The sequence below is a fragment of the Schistocerca serialis genome, chromosome 3 (assembly GCF_023864345.2).
Source record: "Schistocerca serialis cubense isolate TAMUIC-IGC-003099 chromosome 3, iqSchSeri2.2, whole genome shotgun sequence".
In the NCBI taxonomy this organism is placed as follows: domain Eukaryota; kingdom Metazoa; phylum Arthropoda; class Insecta; order Orthoptera; family Acrididae; genus Schistocerca; species Schistocerca serialis.
The window spans coordinates 64,379,294-64,396,565 of NC_064640.1; the positions used below are offsets into that span (position 1 = coordinate 64,379,294).

General features: G+C 45.1%; 1 protein-coding gene across 1 annotated transcript in view; it reads left to right on the forward strand.

Moving 5' to 3' along the window:
• LOC126469711 (uncharacterized) overlaps nt 1–17,272 on the forward strand; it is a 555,905-nt gene that overhangs the window by 498,352 nt on the left and 40,281 nt on the right. The window contains exons 9-10 of the mRNA XM_050096897.1: nt 10,794–10,956; nt 16,346–16,525. Coding sequence (XP_049952854.1) covers nt 10,794–10,956; nt 16,346–16,525 — 343 coding nt within the window. The remainder of the gene's footprint in view (nt 1–10,793; nt 10,957–16,345; nt 16,526–17,272) is intronic.

Consider the following 17,272-nt stretch of genomic DNA (forward strand, 5'->3'; position numbering starts at 1 on the left):
AAGCCCGTACCGAGCTACTGAGCGTCTCTCCTGCAAAGTCTTCCACTGGAGTTTATCTGTCATCTCCGTAACGCTTTCGCGATTACTAAATGATCCTGTAACGAAGCGCGCTGCTCTCCGTTGGATCTTCTCTATCTCTTGTATCAACCCTATCTGGTACGGATCCCACACTGGTGAGCAGTATTCAAGCAGTGGGAGAACAAGCGTACTGTACCCTAGTTCCCTTTTTTTCGGATTGCATTTCCTTGGAATTCTTCCAATGAATCTCAGTCTGGCAGCTGCTTTACCGACGATCAACTTTATATGATCATTCCATTTTAAATCACTCCTAATGCGTACTCCCAGATAATTTATGGAATTAACTGCTTCCAGTTGCTGACCTGCTATATTCTAGCTAAATGATAAGGGATCTTTCTTTCTATGTATTCGCAGCACATTACACTTGCCCCGAGCGATTTAGGGAACTCACTGAAAACCTAAATCAGTATGGCCGGACGCGCAGCGTGAATGGTCACAGGTTTCTTTGATCCATGAGACAACCTCACTGAAGTACTGAAAAAACTGGACTGGCAATCGCTTGAAGATATGTGCAAACTACCCCGTGTAGCCCACTTACGAAGTTCCGAGAACCAGCTTCAAATGAGGAATCTAGGAATATTTTAGGATGCCCCACGTACTGTTTCTGACCGCGAAGACAAGATTAGACTAATTATAGAGGCATTTAAACAATCATTCTACCCGCCGAATGGAACGGAATGAAGCCCTGATAGTGGTACAGTTGGAAATGTCATCTGCAAGCACTCGACAGTGCTTTAGACAGTATACTTGTGGATTTTCATATCCCGCTTAGGGATCATGAGAAAAAGGTAAATGAGATTTGAGGGCGTAGAGTGGCATATAGGCAGTCTTTTTATCGTCGTGAAATACGAGAATGGAACAGGAAAGGAAACCGAAAATATTGGTTCGAGATTAGTACCACTGTGCACTGGCTGGCGGAGTATTTATTGGTGTACATTAAGTACTTACTGTACAGTACAAGACTGAGGAGAGAATATAAAAAAGGGCGTGTTAAAGCGCTCCTCGCTGACCTACTTGTGGCGGAGCGCTGAGGGGGAGGGATGGAAAAAAGGGCGGCGCGCCTGGCCCCGCCCTGCCTCCTTCGTTTCGATCGGCGCGATTATTTTTTTGCGTGCCATTTTTTGCGCCGGGCGGACCCTCTCGCCTGTGGGCGGTCGCAGAAAAAGGCTCCCCTCCCTGCCCAAAATGGCGAGCGAGCCAACGACGGCACTGCCCTCGAGGGTTCGCCACCGCGAATTTCTTTTGCTCTGAGGTGCAACCGTCCTGTGACATTTCGCAAAACCGAGCGTGCCACAGTAGTAAGACACTCCACTCGTATTCGGGACGACGGCAGTTCAAACCCTGTCCGGCAGTCCACACTTACAGTTTCGGTGCCTTCGCTAAATCGCTTTAGGCGAATGCCGCAATAGTTCCATTGAAAGGAAACGGTCGATTTCGTTCCCTAATCCGAACTTCAGCTCCGTATATAATAACGTCGTCGTCGGCTGCACATGCAGCCCTAATCTTCCGCCGGCCGCGGTGGTCTCGCGGTTCTAGGCGCGCAGTCCGGAACCGCGCGACTGCTACGGTCGCAGGTTCGAATCCTGCCTCGGGCATGGATGTGTGTGATGTCCTTAGGTTAGTTAGGTTTAAGTAGTTCTAAGTTCTAGGGGACTGATGACCACAGCTGTTAAGTCCCATAGTGCTCATTGCCATTTGAACCTAATCTTCCTTACGGGCCGAAGTTTCTCGCGAAAAAAAAAAAAAAAAAAAAAAAGGTTCAAATGGCTCTAAGCACTATGGGACTTATCATCTGTGGTCATCAGTCCCCTAGAGCTTAGAACTACTTAAACCTAACTAACCTAAGGACATCACACATGTCTATGCCCGAGGCAGGATTCGGACCTGCGACCGTAGCGGTCACGCGGTTCCAGACTGAAGCGCCTAGAACCGCACGGCTACACCGGCCGGCTCTCGCGACAACATAACATGTATAAACATTCTTCGTTTTCTTATCACTTCTGGGCAAAACCTCAACCTTTCTACTATCACTTCCACGGGGAAATTGAGAAATCAGCTGTTTTTGGGCACAGCCTCTCACATAAACGCAGAATAATATTAGATGAAACTAAATTCTTGAACCACATTTTGGTTAACTGGGTTTCTATTAACAAAGGAGGAATATAAATCAGAATGCGCTAGAGGAACTTCAACCCGAGCAGTGGCTATAATCTTAGTGGTACACGGAAGCGAGCTCTCAATTCTGAAGAGATGCAGAGAAATGGGTCGAATTGTTAATTTTCCTACTGGGAAGTGGCAACACCAGCGCAGAAGCTGACACGTTTTATGACCGGGACCAGCGATATATACGGGCCCTGCAACGAACTTGTGACGTCACGCTAGTCGGCTTGTCCGCGACACTTCGCGAACGCTCGGCTTCGTGCAGGTTCCAGAAATCAGAATTTAATTGTAAAGGTACCTTCTAAGCGTCTTAATTTTGACGTGCGCTATCGAGAGCATTCAAACACGCAGTCAAGAATTGTTAACCTCGTCTGGTAGAAGTAAAGCTGTGAGGACGGGGCATGAGTCGTGCTTGGGGAGCTCGGTTGGTTGAGCACTTGCCCGCGAAAGGCAAAGGTCCCGAGTTCGAGTCTCGGTCCGGCACACAGTTTTAATCTGCCAGGAAGTTTCGTACCAGCGCACACTCCGCTACAGAGTGAAAATCTCATTCTGGAATCGTCTGAAATAGTTACTCGCTCTCTGCCGGAGACAGTTTCTGGCACTCGTAACACGTGCAGTGTCACGTGGTGTGACGTACGCAGGGCTGCCTGTCTTTCTCGAGGGCCTCGTCTATGACAGCATGCCGTAATGATAACGTACACCGACCAATTAGAAGCCGTCTGTGGGCTATAGAAAGGCCACCACGGCAGCAGCCACGCTGACGAAGCAGAAGGATGTCACCGTCGAAAGCTTGAAGTTTTACCCAGGACTGACGTGGCAGGAAAACCGTGAGGGTTTTATTCATTAACGTCCTTTTTTACATTTCGCAAAACACAATCCCTCGCCCTTGTAATATGTTAGTATTGTTTACATTTTCTATATTCTCTTAGACTGTTCACACTGCATGCTGGAATTTTCTCGAAACGCCTTTCAGACGTCGTCTATATTCTCTTAAACTGTTCACACTGCATGCTGGAATTTTCTCGAAACGCCTTTCAGACGTCGTCAATTCTTCCTCATTCCTCTCAGAAACTACTCTTCTCTTAGACCCGCTGCTCCGCTCTGCTTGACTTTTTGAACTTTATTTGTCTTTAATTAGTTTCTTATTCCACAGGAACAAAGTATCACTGCCATCCAATTAGAGAACGTGTTACGACGTTAAACGATTAATAACTTGACTAAAATTCATCGGTCCATAGGGCTCATCCTGAGGCAAAATGTACTCGTTAATTACGTAGTTGAGCTGAGTGTTGGAGGTAAAAATTGTAGGAGGAGATAAGGCCTAACTACAGTAACCAGGCTGAAACGGATGTCGGCTTCACTAGTTATGCAGAGATGATGCGACTTTCACAGGACAGACTAGCTGCATCAAACCACTCTCTGGACTGAAGAGCACAACGACACAATTAGACAAACTGAATAAATAATAGAAAATTTACTGTATTTAAGACGTTAATTTCAATAATGGCAAAGGGGCAAGTACATGCGCTGGATAAAAAGTAGTGGCAATACTGTCATAATTCATTCCAGACTTACTTGACACACTTTCACCGCATTACATGCCCTCAATGTAACTGTCCCGCGTCTCGATCTCCTTCCCCCACATACGTGGAAGGCGTCATACACTGTCGGCGCGTCGACCTCTGTCGATGTCTCACAGCGACGGCCCTATGGCATGGATGATATCTTCCCTTGTGTTGTAGCGCATGCCACGAAGATTTCGCAAACAGGTCGTAATCGCACGGACTCACATGGGCGGAATACGGCAAAGTTCCACTATCTCGCACTGCCACGTACGCAGTAGCTCCTGCACGGAGTTCACCGTGTGGCATCGTGCATTGTCATGGAGGATGATGGTATGCAGTCCCAGGAGGTGCCGTCGCTTTCTTCTCAGTACGGGACGAAGCTGTTGTCGCAAAAAGTTGCAGTATTAGCTGCAGTGACCGTCTGCCCCTCAGTACAACGTGAGGCAGGATTAACCCAAGGATATCGTAAGCCACGATAACCATCACTTTGGTGCCAACTGGTTCATGGCGCACGTTCTGTGGACGAGGAAAACCAAGGCGTTTCCATTTATTGGACTGCCGCTTTAATCGTGGCTTGTTCGACCGAGCCCAGTTTCATCCAAGAAGCTCTTCTCCCTCCCTGTGGTAGCGATTGCGCTATTCCTCCGCAAGTGCAACACGATGCCACTTTTGCACCTCAGTCATAGCATGTGGTACCCGACACCCTGTAGTTTTGCGGAACTCAAGAATATCGCTCAAAATGTGGAGCACCTTTTGTGGCACACGTCTAGCTCAAGCGCAGTCCACCGGCGATCCACATTCCGTAGGGAGGCTAGGAACTCAGTTGTCATGTTGTCCGTGGGGGGTCGTCCCGAATGCTGCCGATCTTGAATGATATAATCCAGAAACAGTTTCACACATCTATCCATCGCACGATGTGGCAACGCCGCATCGCCACATGCCTCACGCGGTCCCTAAAAATATTGTGCCACTTCAGTCTTGATGCAAGTGTTTCCTAAACATACTGTTGGGGTGCTTGAACTGCCTCCTGCACTTTCAGACAGTGCACACTGCAACTGACTCAAACACAGCTGTCGCCGCTCACTGCACTGCTTCAGCCGATGCTGCTATCCGCTACAAACAGCGCACATGCGATCTGATGCACATCCTTCATGTTAAGGCACTGTTGCCACTACTCTTTATCCAGCTCTCGTACAGCCATAACCTACTGGTAGTATACAGGGTGAGTCACCTAACATTACCGCTGGATATATTTCGTAAACCACATCAAATACTGACGAACCGATTCCACAGACCGAACGTGAGGAGAGGGGCTAGTGTAATTGTTTAATACAAACCATAAAAAAATGCACGGAAGTATGTTTTTTAACGCAAACCTACGTTTTTTTAAATGGAACCCCGTTAGTTTTGTTAGCACATCTGAACATATAAACAAGTACGTAATCAGTGCCGTTTGTTGCATTGTAAAATGTTAATTACATCCGGAGATACTGTAACCTAAAGTTGACGCTTGAGTACCACTCCTGCGCTGTTCGATCGTGTGTATCGGAGAGCACCGAATTACGTAGGGATCCAAAGGGAACGGTGATGGACCTTAGGTACAGAAGAGACTGGAACAGCATATTACGTCCACATGCTAACACCTTTTTAGTGGTCTTTTTCACTGACGCACATGTACATTACCATGGGGGGTGAGGCACACGTACACACGTGTTTTCCGTTTTCAATTACGGAGTGGAATAGTGTGTGTCCCGACGTGTCAGGCCAATAGATGTTCAATGTGGTGGCCTTCATTTGCTGCACACAATTGCAATCTCTGGCGTAATGAATGTTGTACACGCCCAGTGCATCTGGTGTAATGTCGCCGCAGGCTGCCACAATACGTTTTTTCATATCCTCTGGGGTTGTAGGCACATCATGGTACACATTCTCCTTTAACGTACCCCACAGAAAGAAGTCCAGAGGTGTAAGATCAGGAGAACGGGCTGTCCCTGCAGAAGCTGCTCGCCGACCGTGGCCCATGTTTGTTACAACACGCAACTGAACGTCGGAGGTTTCAAGCGTCAACTTTAGGTTACAATATCTCCGGATGTAATTAACATTTTACAATGCAACAAACGGCACTGAATACGTATTTGTTTATATGCTCAGATGTGCTAACAAAACTAACGTGGTTCCATTTAAAAAAACGTAGGTTTGTGTTAAAAAACATACTTCCGTGCATTTTTGTCTGGTTTGTATTAAACAATTACACTAGCCTCCCTCCTGACGTTCGGTCTGTGGAATCGGTTCGTCAGTATTTGATATGGTTTACGAAATATATCCAGCGGTAACGTTAGGTGACTCACCCTGTATATCCCCACATTCGCTTGGAATGATTTGGGAAAACACATCTTATCCGAGAAATTTGTTATTACTTCAGATGTCCTCACAAGGGAGGATGCTGGTGAGGACATTTGCCTCCATTGAGATTGTGTCAGAAACATGGCTCCTGCTATTTTCATATTTGGTATCTGTTACACTCGGCACCTGCAGTCTCATCATCACTTCAGAAAATCTCATAATTTTTCTAGTCTTTTCAACGTTTCGCAACTTACTTTTCCAATCTCTACAGTTTCGTGTCGTGGAAAGTGGTGATATGTACATTACCTTGTGATTTTAAACAATTTCGACACCCGTGGTTACTGGCTTCGCCTACTGCATGCAGCGACTAACAGTGGTTCCAGACAGTATATTTCCAAGTGACCAGCGTGGCTGACAATTTCATCCTCGTGTGCACTGTTTCGACGACAAAGTGTTGCGAACAAAGACTTCAGATGTGCTCCCTGTGTGGACGGCAGCCTGGCGTTGACGACAAAGTAGACGTAATTTTTTGCAGAAATGAACCTCGAAAACCAGGAAAGCATCTTTTATCCATCTGGCAGGGAAAGTCCCTAAAAAATAACTGCTCTATTACGTTACGAAGAATCGCAGTCGAAGTGTTATTTTATAAATTCTTCCCCAGTACATTCGCGAATGACTTGGGCGATACGTCGCAATGTACCTACGTTAACCGCTCTGATGGAGAACGTCAAACGGACATCAAAACGCAAACTGAATCCAAATATAAATTTAAAATGCAGACGATGCACTCATAAAATGCGACAGTATGATCCCTGCTACAAATACTGTGGCAGCAAAGACATGAATCTGTACAGTTACGTTCCCCAGAAGCATTAAGATCGCTATCCATGTCTTGTTTCATGTCACAAAAAGAATACAAACTTGAATTTCTTACGTGCTTTAGTGGGAGGGCGGGGAGTTACAAGCAGAATGGCTCTGAGCACTATGGGACTTAACAGCTATGGTCATCAGTCCCCTATAACTTAGAACTACTTAAACCTAACTAACCTAAGGACAGCACACAACACCCAGCCATCACGAGGCAGAGAAAATCCCTGACCCCGCCGGGAATCGAACCCGGGAACCCGGGCGTAGTTACAAGCAGAGCTCACTTGAAAAGGGGCGGCAAGAAGAATCCCGACAATGATGTAATAAGTGGAGTTGTCATTAACCGCGAATTTTGTTTGAATATCACAGTGGTTCATTAGGCATGGTCTAGTTAGACCCTGGTCCAGCTAGGCCCTTGCCTTCGAACCTACTTACTAGCAAGTTGTAGGGGGCTTAACAGTCTAATGTGCGCTCCGAACCACGATTCATCTCGGAATTTTTCACATACACAAGTCATTACCAGAGATGAAGTAAGTGATAAGTGACAAAAAAACTTACGGGAGTGATTGCGGATCGAACCCCAGACCTTCTGTTCATAGGCTTGAGACTTACCCACTGAGCTCCTGAACCCCAAGCAGATACAAGAGTGAAGTAACCTGGAATGACACAACGAGGGTTTGAATTCCTCTCCCTCAGACTGTCTCTGCCATTACACCATCTCTCTGAAAGAGCCTTATAGCTGTGCAGTTAGCGCGATGCCAACTGTTGCTGATTTTGTTTTGTTTCCTGTACACAATCCGCCACTTTGCGTTTTTTCTACTATGATCCAGTCGAGGTTTAATACCGCGTTCTTAGACGGCATCCTCTTCCGTGAACGGTCATGAAACGGCAAACTTATGAAAGCAACTTAGTCTCGCAGATAGCCGCTAGAGCGCTGTAACACTGGAAATTTCCTCTTTTTCGTTTTACACGGGCTCGTGGATTGTCCTTCGCCGACCTGGATAACACTGTGCTCCGCTCAAATTAAATTCCCCCTTAAAAAGCATTTGCACTTAAGGCTATCTGCTGTACGACATTTTAATTTATAATTCCCTTTACAAGCCGGAGTCTTCCTGAGAGATTTTCTTCTTCGTTCATTTTTTGCTGCCATCCCCCCTGTGCGTCTCCGAACGTCCCGTAGTCGTATCTCTTGCCACTTATTCTCTTAAGATTCAATATCTGCTATTGCAGGAAACCTTCAGCGGATCTCTCGCCCTGCTACAATCTAATTCGTGTGGAACAATGAGATGCATTTAGAAAGAAGCAGGAGCAGACTGTGGAATAAAACCCGGGCTGGGGTTGACTGCAATAACAGCGGGGTAGACTCAGCGTCACTTACCACGTCACATTGTAAAACGAAACAGAAAATCTATTTGTGAGCTCAAGGAACATATCGATAACTTTTCTGTCTCCCCTTCTTGGTCTGTATCCACAGCTTTCTTTACGGCTCATCAGCCCAGTTACAGTACTGTTTCCCTTGTGCCCCTTTTCTATATATGTTCTGTTTCATTTGCTAAAAATATTGTTATTTTCTAATTGACTCGCTGTTTGTGTGGTAAACTTGGTTCAAAACTTCATCTACTTCTAGGGCCTTCGTTTCTGCTTCCTTCATGGAAATTTTGTCGTCGATTTTCGTTCTTGTCCGACATAAATGGAACATGAATTGTTTTTTATAATTTCTTTTGTTTCTCCCTAAGCGAAAATTTCACTCGTTGACAATCTGGTTACGTCATACCCCCTTCAGAGACCAAACATTTCATTTTCAGTCTCCGTCATGTCCCTGCGAAGCTTTCCACTCGAGGTAATTCAGTGTTGACATTTGTTCGTGGCAGGCAATGACGACCTAAGTATATTTGGTGTTTTCTAATTACAACCCTCCCCCACAAATACATATACAAAAAATTTTTCATTCAAGAACTGTGCTAAATGATAGGGAAACCTAATTCTCAAAGACTGAAGAAAATTATAATTTTTCTTCTGCTCAGATGTTCAAATGTGTGTGAATTCCTAAAGGACCAAACTGCTGAGGTCATCGGTCCCTTTCTTCTGTCATACGGTGATTATTTTAAATTCACTTTGTGAAATTTCAGTTACTATCTCTTGCTGTGTTATGCAACTGGCATCATCAATGAGCGAAGACAATAATGTTATGGTCATCGGCTGAGATCAATGTGTTAATTGGTTTGTTTCATCAAATTTGAGCGCCCTTCGGAGGTGTGTGGCAAGTGGTACTCCGGCTAGTAACACTTCTGCCTTGCGGATGAATTGGGAAAGCAATACTTCTTCTTTGTTCATTTACCTTAGAAAATGAATTAAAAATAACTTCCAAACAAATCTTCCTCGCCTTTTTTTCCCTTCAAAGGGTAACCTTTAAAGCGAATTAAAAATGCACGAGATTGAAAGCGACAAGCGAGAAGCGCTCACTCTTAAACTTGTTGAATTATGTGTAAGGCGCGTCCCAGTTACCTGTTAGCCGGACGGAAGTCTTCCGATGGAGACAACCTGCACTTCAAAAAATCCCGAGAGTTGCCTCAGTTGCGACCTGCCTCCTTTTTCCGAATCTTTCCTTCTTTAGGGGTAAACTGTCTTCGCTTCTTTAACGGTGTCTTAAGCCGAAACAAAGTGCGGATGAATACAGTCACTGGTGTGACCAAATAAATTGGGTCTTCTGAAATGACTTTCGTGCTGTGTACATTTGGGCTTCAGTAGTTCAGTGACTGTCGTTTGCTGCTTCCCAAAGCAGGAAGCTGCTCACGTGATGCGATGTTTTTTCATCATTATCGCCAGCAGTTATGCCTGTGGCCATTGTTTATGTGTAACGTAAAACCATTGTCCGCTTACAAGACAATATTTACCGTAAGGCAGACTACCATAAGAACGCAAATCAGTCTTCATGTAAAGACTACGTCCGTTTCCTGCTTGCACTTCTTAATTTACATTATGCATTTAGGTTTCAGATGCAAAGGCAGACTGAGCGACAAACCTCATATGTGAATGTGTGTGTAAATAATTAACTTGCTTGGTGTGTGCTTAATTACTTAGCGTCCGAGAATGTTCTAAAAAAGTGCGTTCTCGTATATGATGACATAACCAATAAACTACAGTTAAGTACAAAAGATGATATGGGCGAGGCAGTTCTACCATGTTAGTGATTCGATTACTATTTCAATAACATCCTTTCCACCTTGTTATGTGGCGTAGTTTTTAAATTTTTTACGTTGCATGTTCAGCTGGTTTTTATAAATGAAAGTTTAACTGTCAAGTACTATTTCTTAAAAATCGCTATGAAGTCTACAAACTAAACATAGCTCATTCTAATGATAATTGATATTTAGAAATTTATTTTTGTGGAATAATGTTACTCGAAATGTTCAATTAATGTTTTCAGAATTATGTAAAGGATTCAGTAGAGTTTTAGACTTTCACATACTTGCAAAATTAGTGTACTATTGATATTCAGTTTTTAAAAAAATATTTTTTATATTGGTAGTAAATGATATAAACTGTATGACACTCCGGCTCTCGGAACGCAGTGCGTGCTTCCTGACTCAACGTAAAACTACTTATCACACATTTTTTTATCGTGTGCAAGAAATATAACCCGTCAATCGGGAGACAGCAAACTATTAGACGCGGCTGCAGAGAGGGACGAAAGCACGCACTGTTTCCGAGGCCGCGAACTAGATGTAGCGTGAAGTTGGTTTATAAACGTGGCTGGGCCAGACTTTATGTTCTCCACAGGAACTTCAGCTTCGTGTGCCTGTGTTGCAGCAACACGCGGCCCTCATCGGCGGGCCTAACGCCACCTCATGCCCAATCTGCCACAAGCTGTTCCTCGGCGGAGAAGCTCTCATGGAGCACATGAAGCACACGCACAAAGACCCCAACGCGTCCGGAGTGGCAAGTAAGTTCCCAGCGCATGTTCTGTCACCACTCACCTCCTTTCAGCTTGGTCCGTCCAGCGCGGCTGCCGGTCTACATAATCGTTAGCCTTTTTCCTTTCAGCGGAACGCATCCACTTAGCAGCCGGCCGGCGAGAAGCCTCACCTGCTCACACAGTTCAGTAGCTTTACATGTGCGAGTGTGATTCACTCTATTTCCATCTGCAGGGATGCTCGAAAACGATTGTGTGCATCGGTGTCGTTATGAGGCGTCTCGGAGATCCTGTGATGAACGGCGGTACACTCATGTTGTTCTTGTACGTAGCTTTTCACTATAGATAACATTCTGCAACAGGTAATTCGAGGTTTTGAGGCACTAGTAGTAGAATTCGTCAGGCGTGTGTAGAAGAATCCTCTCACAAGCTACAAGCGCGTAGCGACTGGACTGGGTCGAGGTGAAGTTTAGATAGCGAGGGCGGTAAAGAGGACGGAGGGGGGGGGGGGGGGGGGGGTCCTACCCCATCTTGTAAACGACTAATTGCGATGTGTAATTCCAGATTGTTATGGCTGATGTCAGTACTCCTGCAATTGCCAAGATCGACTGCTTATCACAGAAACATTACAATTGTCTACATCCAAATCATTGATTTCATCAATTCTCGACAACCAAAGACATCATTCGAACCGAACATCGTCCTGGTACAAAGGTCATGCGAATTATACAACTTAGGAGTAAAAAGGACTGTTGCTGTGAAGAGTGATGTCATATATTCCACGTTGTGTTTTGACCGGTGCGTGAATAGCAAGAATCGTATGAGCGCGTGATTCTATGCTTGTTACGCCACAGTGCAGTGCACTGGCAACGGTTGAAGATGGCGGTTCTTATTTTCATGGTGTTTGTACGAGCTGGATTTATCGGACACCAAAATGGTGCAGGCATGTTGCAAAACGACGGCATACATAGGCATCACGAACATTCTGTGTTGCAATTCTTCTCAACACACAGAATGTACTTTCATCGTTCCGAGTACTGCTTGGTACACGTTCCATACATTTGATCACACCCAGCGTTCCCATCACCAACTGGTATAATAGGTCGCACTGTAGGTAATCTTTTTGACCGTGCCATCGGGCTCTTTCCGATGTCTCATTTCAGTGTGGAAACGCTGTTCTACCGAACAAGGACCTACGCCTCATTAGACAGGCGACTGTTCAAAAATGGTTCAAATGGCTCTGAGCACTGTGGGACTTAACATCTCAGGTCATCAGTCCCCTAGAACTTAGAACTACTTAAACCTAACTAACCTAAGGACATCACAAACATCCATGCCCGAGGCAGGATTCGAACTTGCGACCGTAGCGGTCGCGCGGTTCCAGACTGAAGCGCCTAGAACCGCTCGGCCACCAGCGGCCGGCAGGCGACAATAATCCAATGTTTACGCTGTGTAGCCAACCACAGGAACATCTTAGTTGTCATTTGTCAACCACTGCAGAATTCTCTAGAGGATAAATAACCGCTTTCCGAGTGTATGTTTCTGTTGCCTCAAACAGAGAGAGCGTCACCAGAATATGTGTGGAGTTTCGTAGGTTCGTTTACCAGTTCTCTCAGACCTATCATGAGTCATTTTAGGTTCGATTTTGTGGGGGCTGTGAATGGCGACGGCATTCAGAGAACTTATCTGTACATATTCTGGAACCAGCAAGTGTATCTTTACAAACGGGACTGCAAAACACGTTCGTTGCTGCTACAACTGCTTCGTTACTTGCACTTCGCGTAATAGTTCCTTTTGAATTATGTGCCGATTGACAATCAGAAAAACGTCGCCGTGCAGCAGTTTGGTAAACTAGGCCGCTTCTGACACAGAGGGAGTGCATCTTAAGGGCTGTACCCTTCCATCCATTTGTCTTTTCATTGCTGGGAGCTACGTGGTCGGTGTCTAAAACACAATAATCATCAGCAGATTATTTAATATCATAGCGTTATTCCTGTCTTCCTCATTCAGCTCTTTCCTGGATTCTCTCCTTTACTTTCAGTGCAGTCAACGATTCCCTTCCTTTGCCTTCGCCAATATAAACTAGCCTTCCACCTATGACGATCATGTTGTCCGCGGGCCATCAAAACCGTGAAATGAAACTACAATAGAAAACCCGTGACTTTCTTTCAGAGTGGAAGACGAACTGTTCATTGAACCAACTTATTTCCAACTCACTGCTTATTGCAATCACTTAATTTAGTAGACTTAACAAAGGGAAAAATTTCGAAATTTGTGGTAAGGTCTTATGGGACCAAACTGTTGAGGTCATCGGTCCGTAAGCTTACACACTGCCTAATCTAACTTACACTAACTTAGTCCGCAGCTCGTGGTCGTGCGGTGGCGTTCTCACTTCCCACGCTCGGGTTCCCGGGTTCGATTCCCGGCGGGGTCAGGGATTTTCTCTGCCTCGTGATGACTGGGTGTTGTGTGCTGTCCTTAGGTTAGTTAGGTTAAAGTAGTTCTAAGTTCTAGGGGACTGATGGCCATAGATGTTAAGTCCCATAGTGCTCAGAGCCACTTTTTTTAAAACTAACTTATGCTAAGGACGACACACACACCCACGCCCGAGGGAGGACTCCAAAATCCGACGGGGGGCTGAGACCGCGCTGCCTTACCAAAGGGAAGTATAACTATACTAAAAAATAATCTTGAAGGTACGGAAGTAGGCTAGTTGTAGTAGCCGTTTAAAATAAAACTGCATAATCAGTTGCAATGTTTGCCTTCCATAGTGCACCGGAAGCTCATCAAAACCTCTTCCCTGTTCTGTAAGAATATCTCGATGTTTTCCATATTTTGTATTTCCTAATCTTTGTTTATTGCAGATAGTTCGTGCCGCGGGCTCTCTAGGGACTGTGGCCGCCAGAGTGTGTATGTTTAATGTGTTTTCATCGAACAAATTTCCAGCGGAGATATGCTCCCTGTTATGTTTAATTTTGTGTGTTTCACGTCCAAGTGCCTTCCGAAGTCCCTACGTCGCAGTTGCCGAGTAACAATTCGTTCTTTTTCGACTTTACTTTTGTGTACACAAATGCTCCTAGAAGTGCTGAAGGATAATTAAGAAGGAAATCGTGTTCGCTAGCATAACGTAGGCGAGTAAAATGTGTATATGTTCCGTAGGAAACATGGCAATTTAAACAACTAGGAATCCCCACACTGTGTTAGTTATGAATGCCCTAACAGTCGTTGTTTACCTTCGTAGAAGAATCTCTTCTGTGTATGCGGTTGCCAGCAGGGTAGGTTGGCCATATTAAAGGGTGTCTCGCATGCGCAGCTGGTGCTGTTATTTGATTGACAAATTCCTCGGGTACGGGCTCCAGCGAGAAGGCCGACGTTAATATGAACATTCCAGAAGCCTATTTCTCGTGGCCGGGCAAGATGTTACCGGAAGGAACCTATTTGTGCTGCAGATTCCACGTTTTAATCGGAGGAGCGCGCTCCTTTTCTGTGGCTTCGACTCGCCACTTAGAGCAGCAGCGCCGGCTGCCCGGACTACGCTTGATTACTTGAAAGCCTCTCTGCGGTCCAACTTTGCGCGGCTCCTATAGTAAACTGATTTTTAAAAACAACTTTTATTCATTTTATCGTGAAAGCTATTGACTTTTCTCTTGGAAAGTTGTTCCCAAACATCTGGAATGGACTTTTAAATGAAGCGCGGAACTTATTTCCTGTTTCACCTCGTCTGGAGACCCGACGGATGTTTCACTTGCGGATGTTGCGGTCTTCAGCAAATTACATCGGAATGAGTGAATGGGAAAAAATACGATCTTGCACTGAGGAGGGAAGAACGTGTATGTCCAATATGTAAACCGTCACCGTGAAAACAGGGCACAGGGCACGAATGAGTTTCTGTTGACAATAACTTTTTTAAATAAGCGTAGAGGCAATGGTAGACTTTCGTTCGTAAGAACACTGTCTGCCTCCGCATATGGGAGTTTTTATATTACCCATCGTCATTTCAGTCCCTTTTTTTAGTGGCTGTTAGAAAACAAGCACGCTCGCGAAAGTCCCTCACTATCACAGTTCTTGTTCAGCATAAATATGCTTAGAACCTTTGACATCTCCCGCCTCACCGCAAATTATTTTTCTGTGGAACATTCAGATTAATAACATCGACAAGGTACAGTGATAAATACTGCAAAGACAAAAGTAGCAGTGAGATATAACCTGTCGCAAAATGACACTTACGAGTTACCTGATGAGCGCATGCACTATGACAAGATATAAAAAGAGGTGTTTACAGTAAACGTTCAAAAAGGTTCAAATGGCTCCGAGCACTATGGGACTCAACATCAGAGTTCATCAGTCCCCTAGAACTTAGAACTACTTAAACCTAACTAACCTAAGGACATCACACACATTCATGCCCGAGGCAGGATTCGAACCTGCGACCGTAGCAGTCACGTGGTTCCGGACTGAAGTGCCTAGAACCGCACGGCTACCGCGGCCGGCACACTAAACGTGCTCTTCTGTACTCACAGGCGAGCGTGCACTAACACAAGATTATCACTTTAATGACAATTTGTAATATTCTCCCAAGGAAGATCGCCCTAGTTAACGTACCGAGTCCTTGAGAGAGAACAATGACTTTAGGCAAAATAGAAATGGAGAAAATCATCGGTCATCGAATTTCACTTTTCACGAATAATCAGCGTTTCCAAGCGAGTGCTCTGTCGCTTATGATTCTCGATACCTTTCCTTCAGGATACAAACAAACTTTTTTTACCAGTGTGCTGGGTAGTAACATATTTTGAAAACTTTACTCCGTGTGAAAGATTTTGAAATCATTATGCGTTACCAAGCTGGAGCCGAGGGTCAATATGTAGTTGTTACTGTACTCGTTGATAATCCTTTTTTAGGCTACGATTACATTTGTCCTAGTTAACATGTAGTTAAATCGGATGTCTCTTTGGTGGTTTGACCGGTTACTTGCGATATCCTGTGTCATTATAGGTGTCCAGATCAGTTCAGCAATAACTTAGATTCAGAACTGTTCGCCTTACTGGAACGTGTACATCTTCGACTATCTTTATCAAATTACATTGCCGCTGTTCCTCGACTCTGGAAGCTCTCTTTTACTTTGCTTCTTCATTTTCTTCTTCCATTCTCTCTTTAGCGATGCAACGATTTCTCCGTGCCTTTCGCTGCAGAACTGAGCTGGAAGAACAAGAAAGTTAGCTTACTGCTGTAACCTCATGGCTTGAGCAAAGAGTGAAAATGTTTAAACTAATGCACGCCTTTCTAGATTGCAGAGTAACCTGTCCTGGGTCTCCGCTTTGTGGTTGAGGGCTGTGTGTGTGTGTTTTCTTAAGTATGTATGTTGGCGCTCTAACCCGTGCTTCTGCATTGACCTGGTTTATTTTCGCTTATCCCCGTGCCGATCCGTACTTAGCGAAGCGGAGGACAGCGAACCACCCGTGCCCCGTGTGCGGCAAGCACTACGTGAACGAGGGCAGCCTCAGGAAGCACCTCGCCTGCCACCCCGAAACGTCGCAGTTCACCACCTCTCTGCGCATGTGGCCGTGCTCCGTCTGCCAGGCCGTCTTCACGCACGAGTCCGGTGAGTACTCGCCAGCTCGCCATTTCTTCTTGTACCACTCAGCCCTCCGAAGCTGCTATCATGTTAGTCCACCTGGTGCTTTTTTTTCTATCTGCATAACTACCCCATTATTCATCCGCTGGTTTCTGCATTCAAGCCTGCGTTTCCATCTACAATTTTTACCTCCCTCCCTTCCACACACGTTTCTCACCATTACAAATTTAACTATCAGTTCATCCCTTAGGGCGTACCATATAAATCTATCTCCCTTTCGGGAAAGTTTTACTATAAAGAGCTTCCCTCCTCAGTCAGGTTTAGTACTTCCTGATTTGTTACTCTATCTACCCATATAACCTAAAACTACATCTACCCGATTACTCTGCAACTCACTGTCAAGTGTTTGCAGAGGGTTCATAGGGCCACAATTTCTCTACCGCTCCACTCTTCAATAGAGCGTGGGAGAAGTGGACGCCTAATTCTTCCCATGCGAACTCTGCTTCCTCTTACTTCATCATGATGGACGTTTCTCTCTATTCTCTCTATACAGGGTGTTACAAAAAGGTACGGCCAAACTTTCAGGAAACATTCCTCACACACAAAGAAAGAAAATATGTTATGTGGACATGTGTCCGGAGACGCTTACTTTCCATGTTAGAGCTCATTTCATTACTTCTCTTCAAATCGCATTAATCATGGAATGGAAACACACAGCAACAGAACGTACCAGCGTGACTTCAAACACTTTATTACAGGAAATGTTCAAAATGT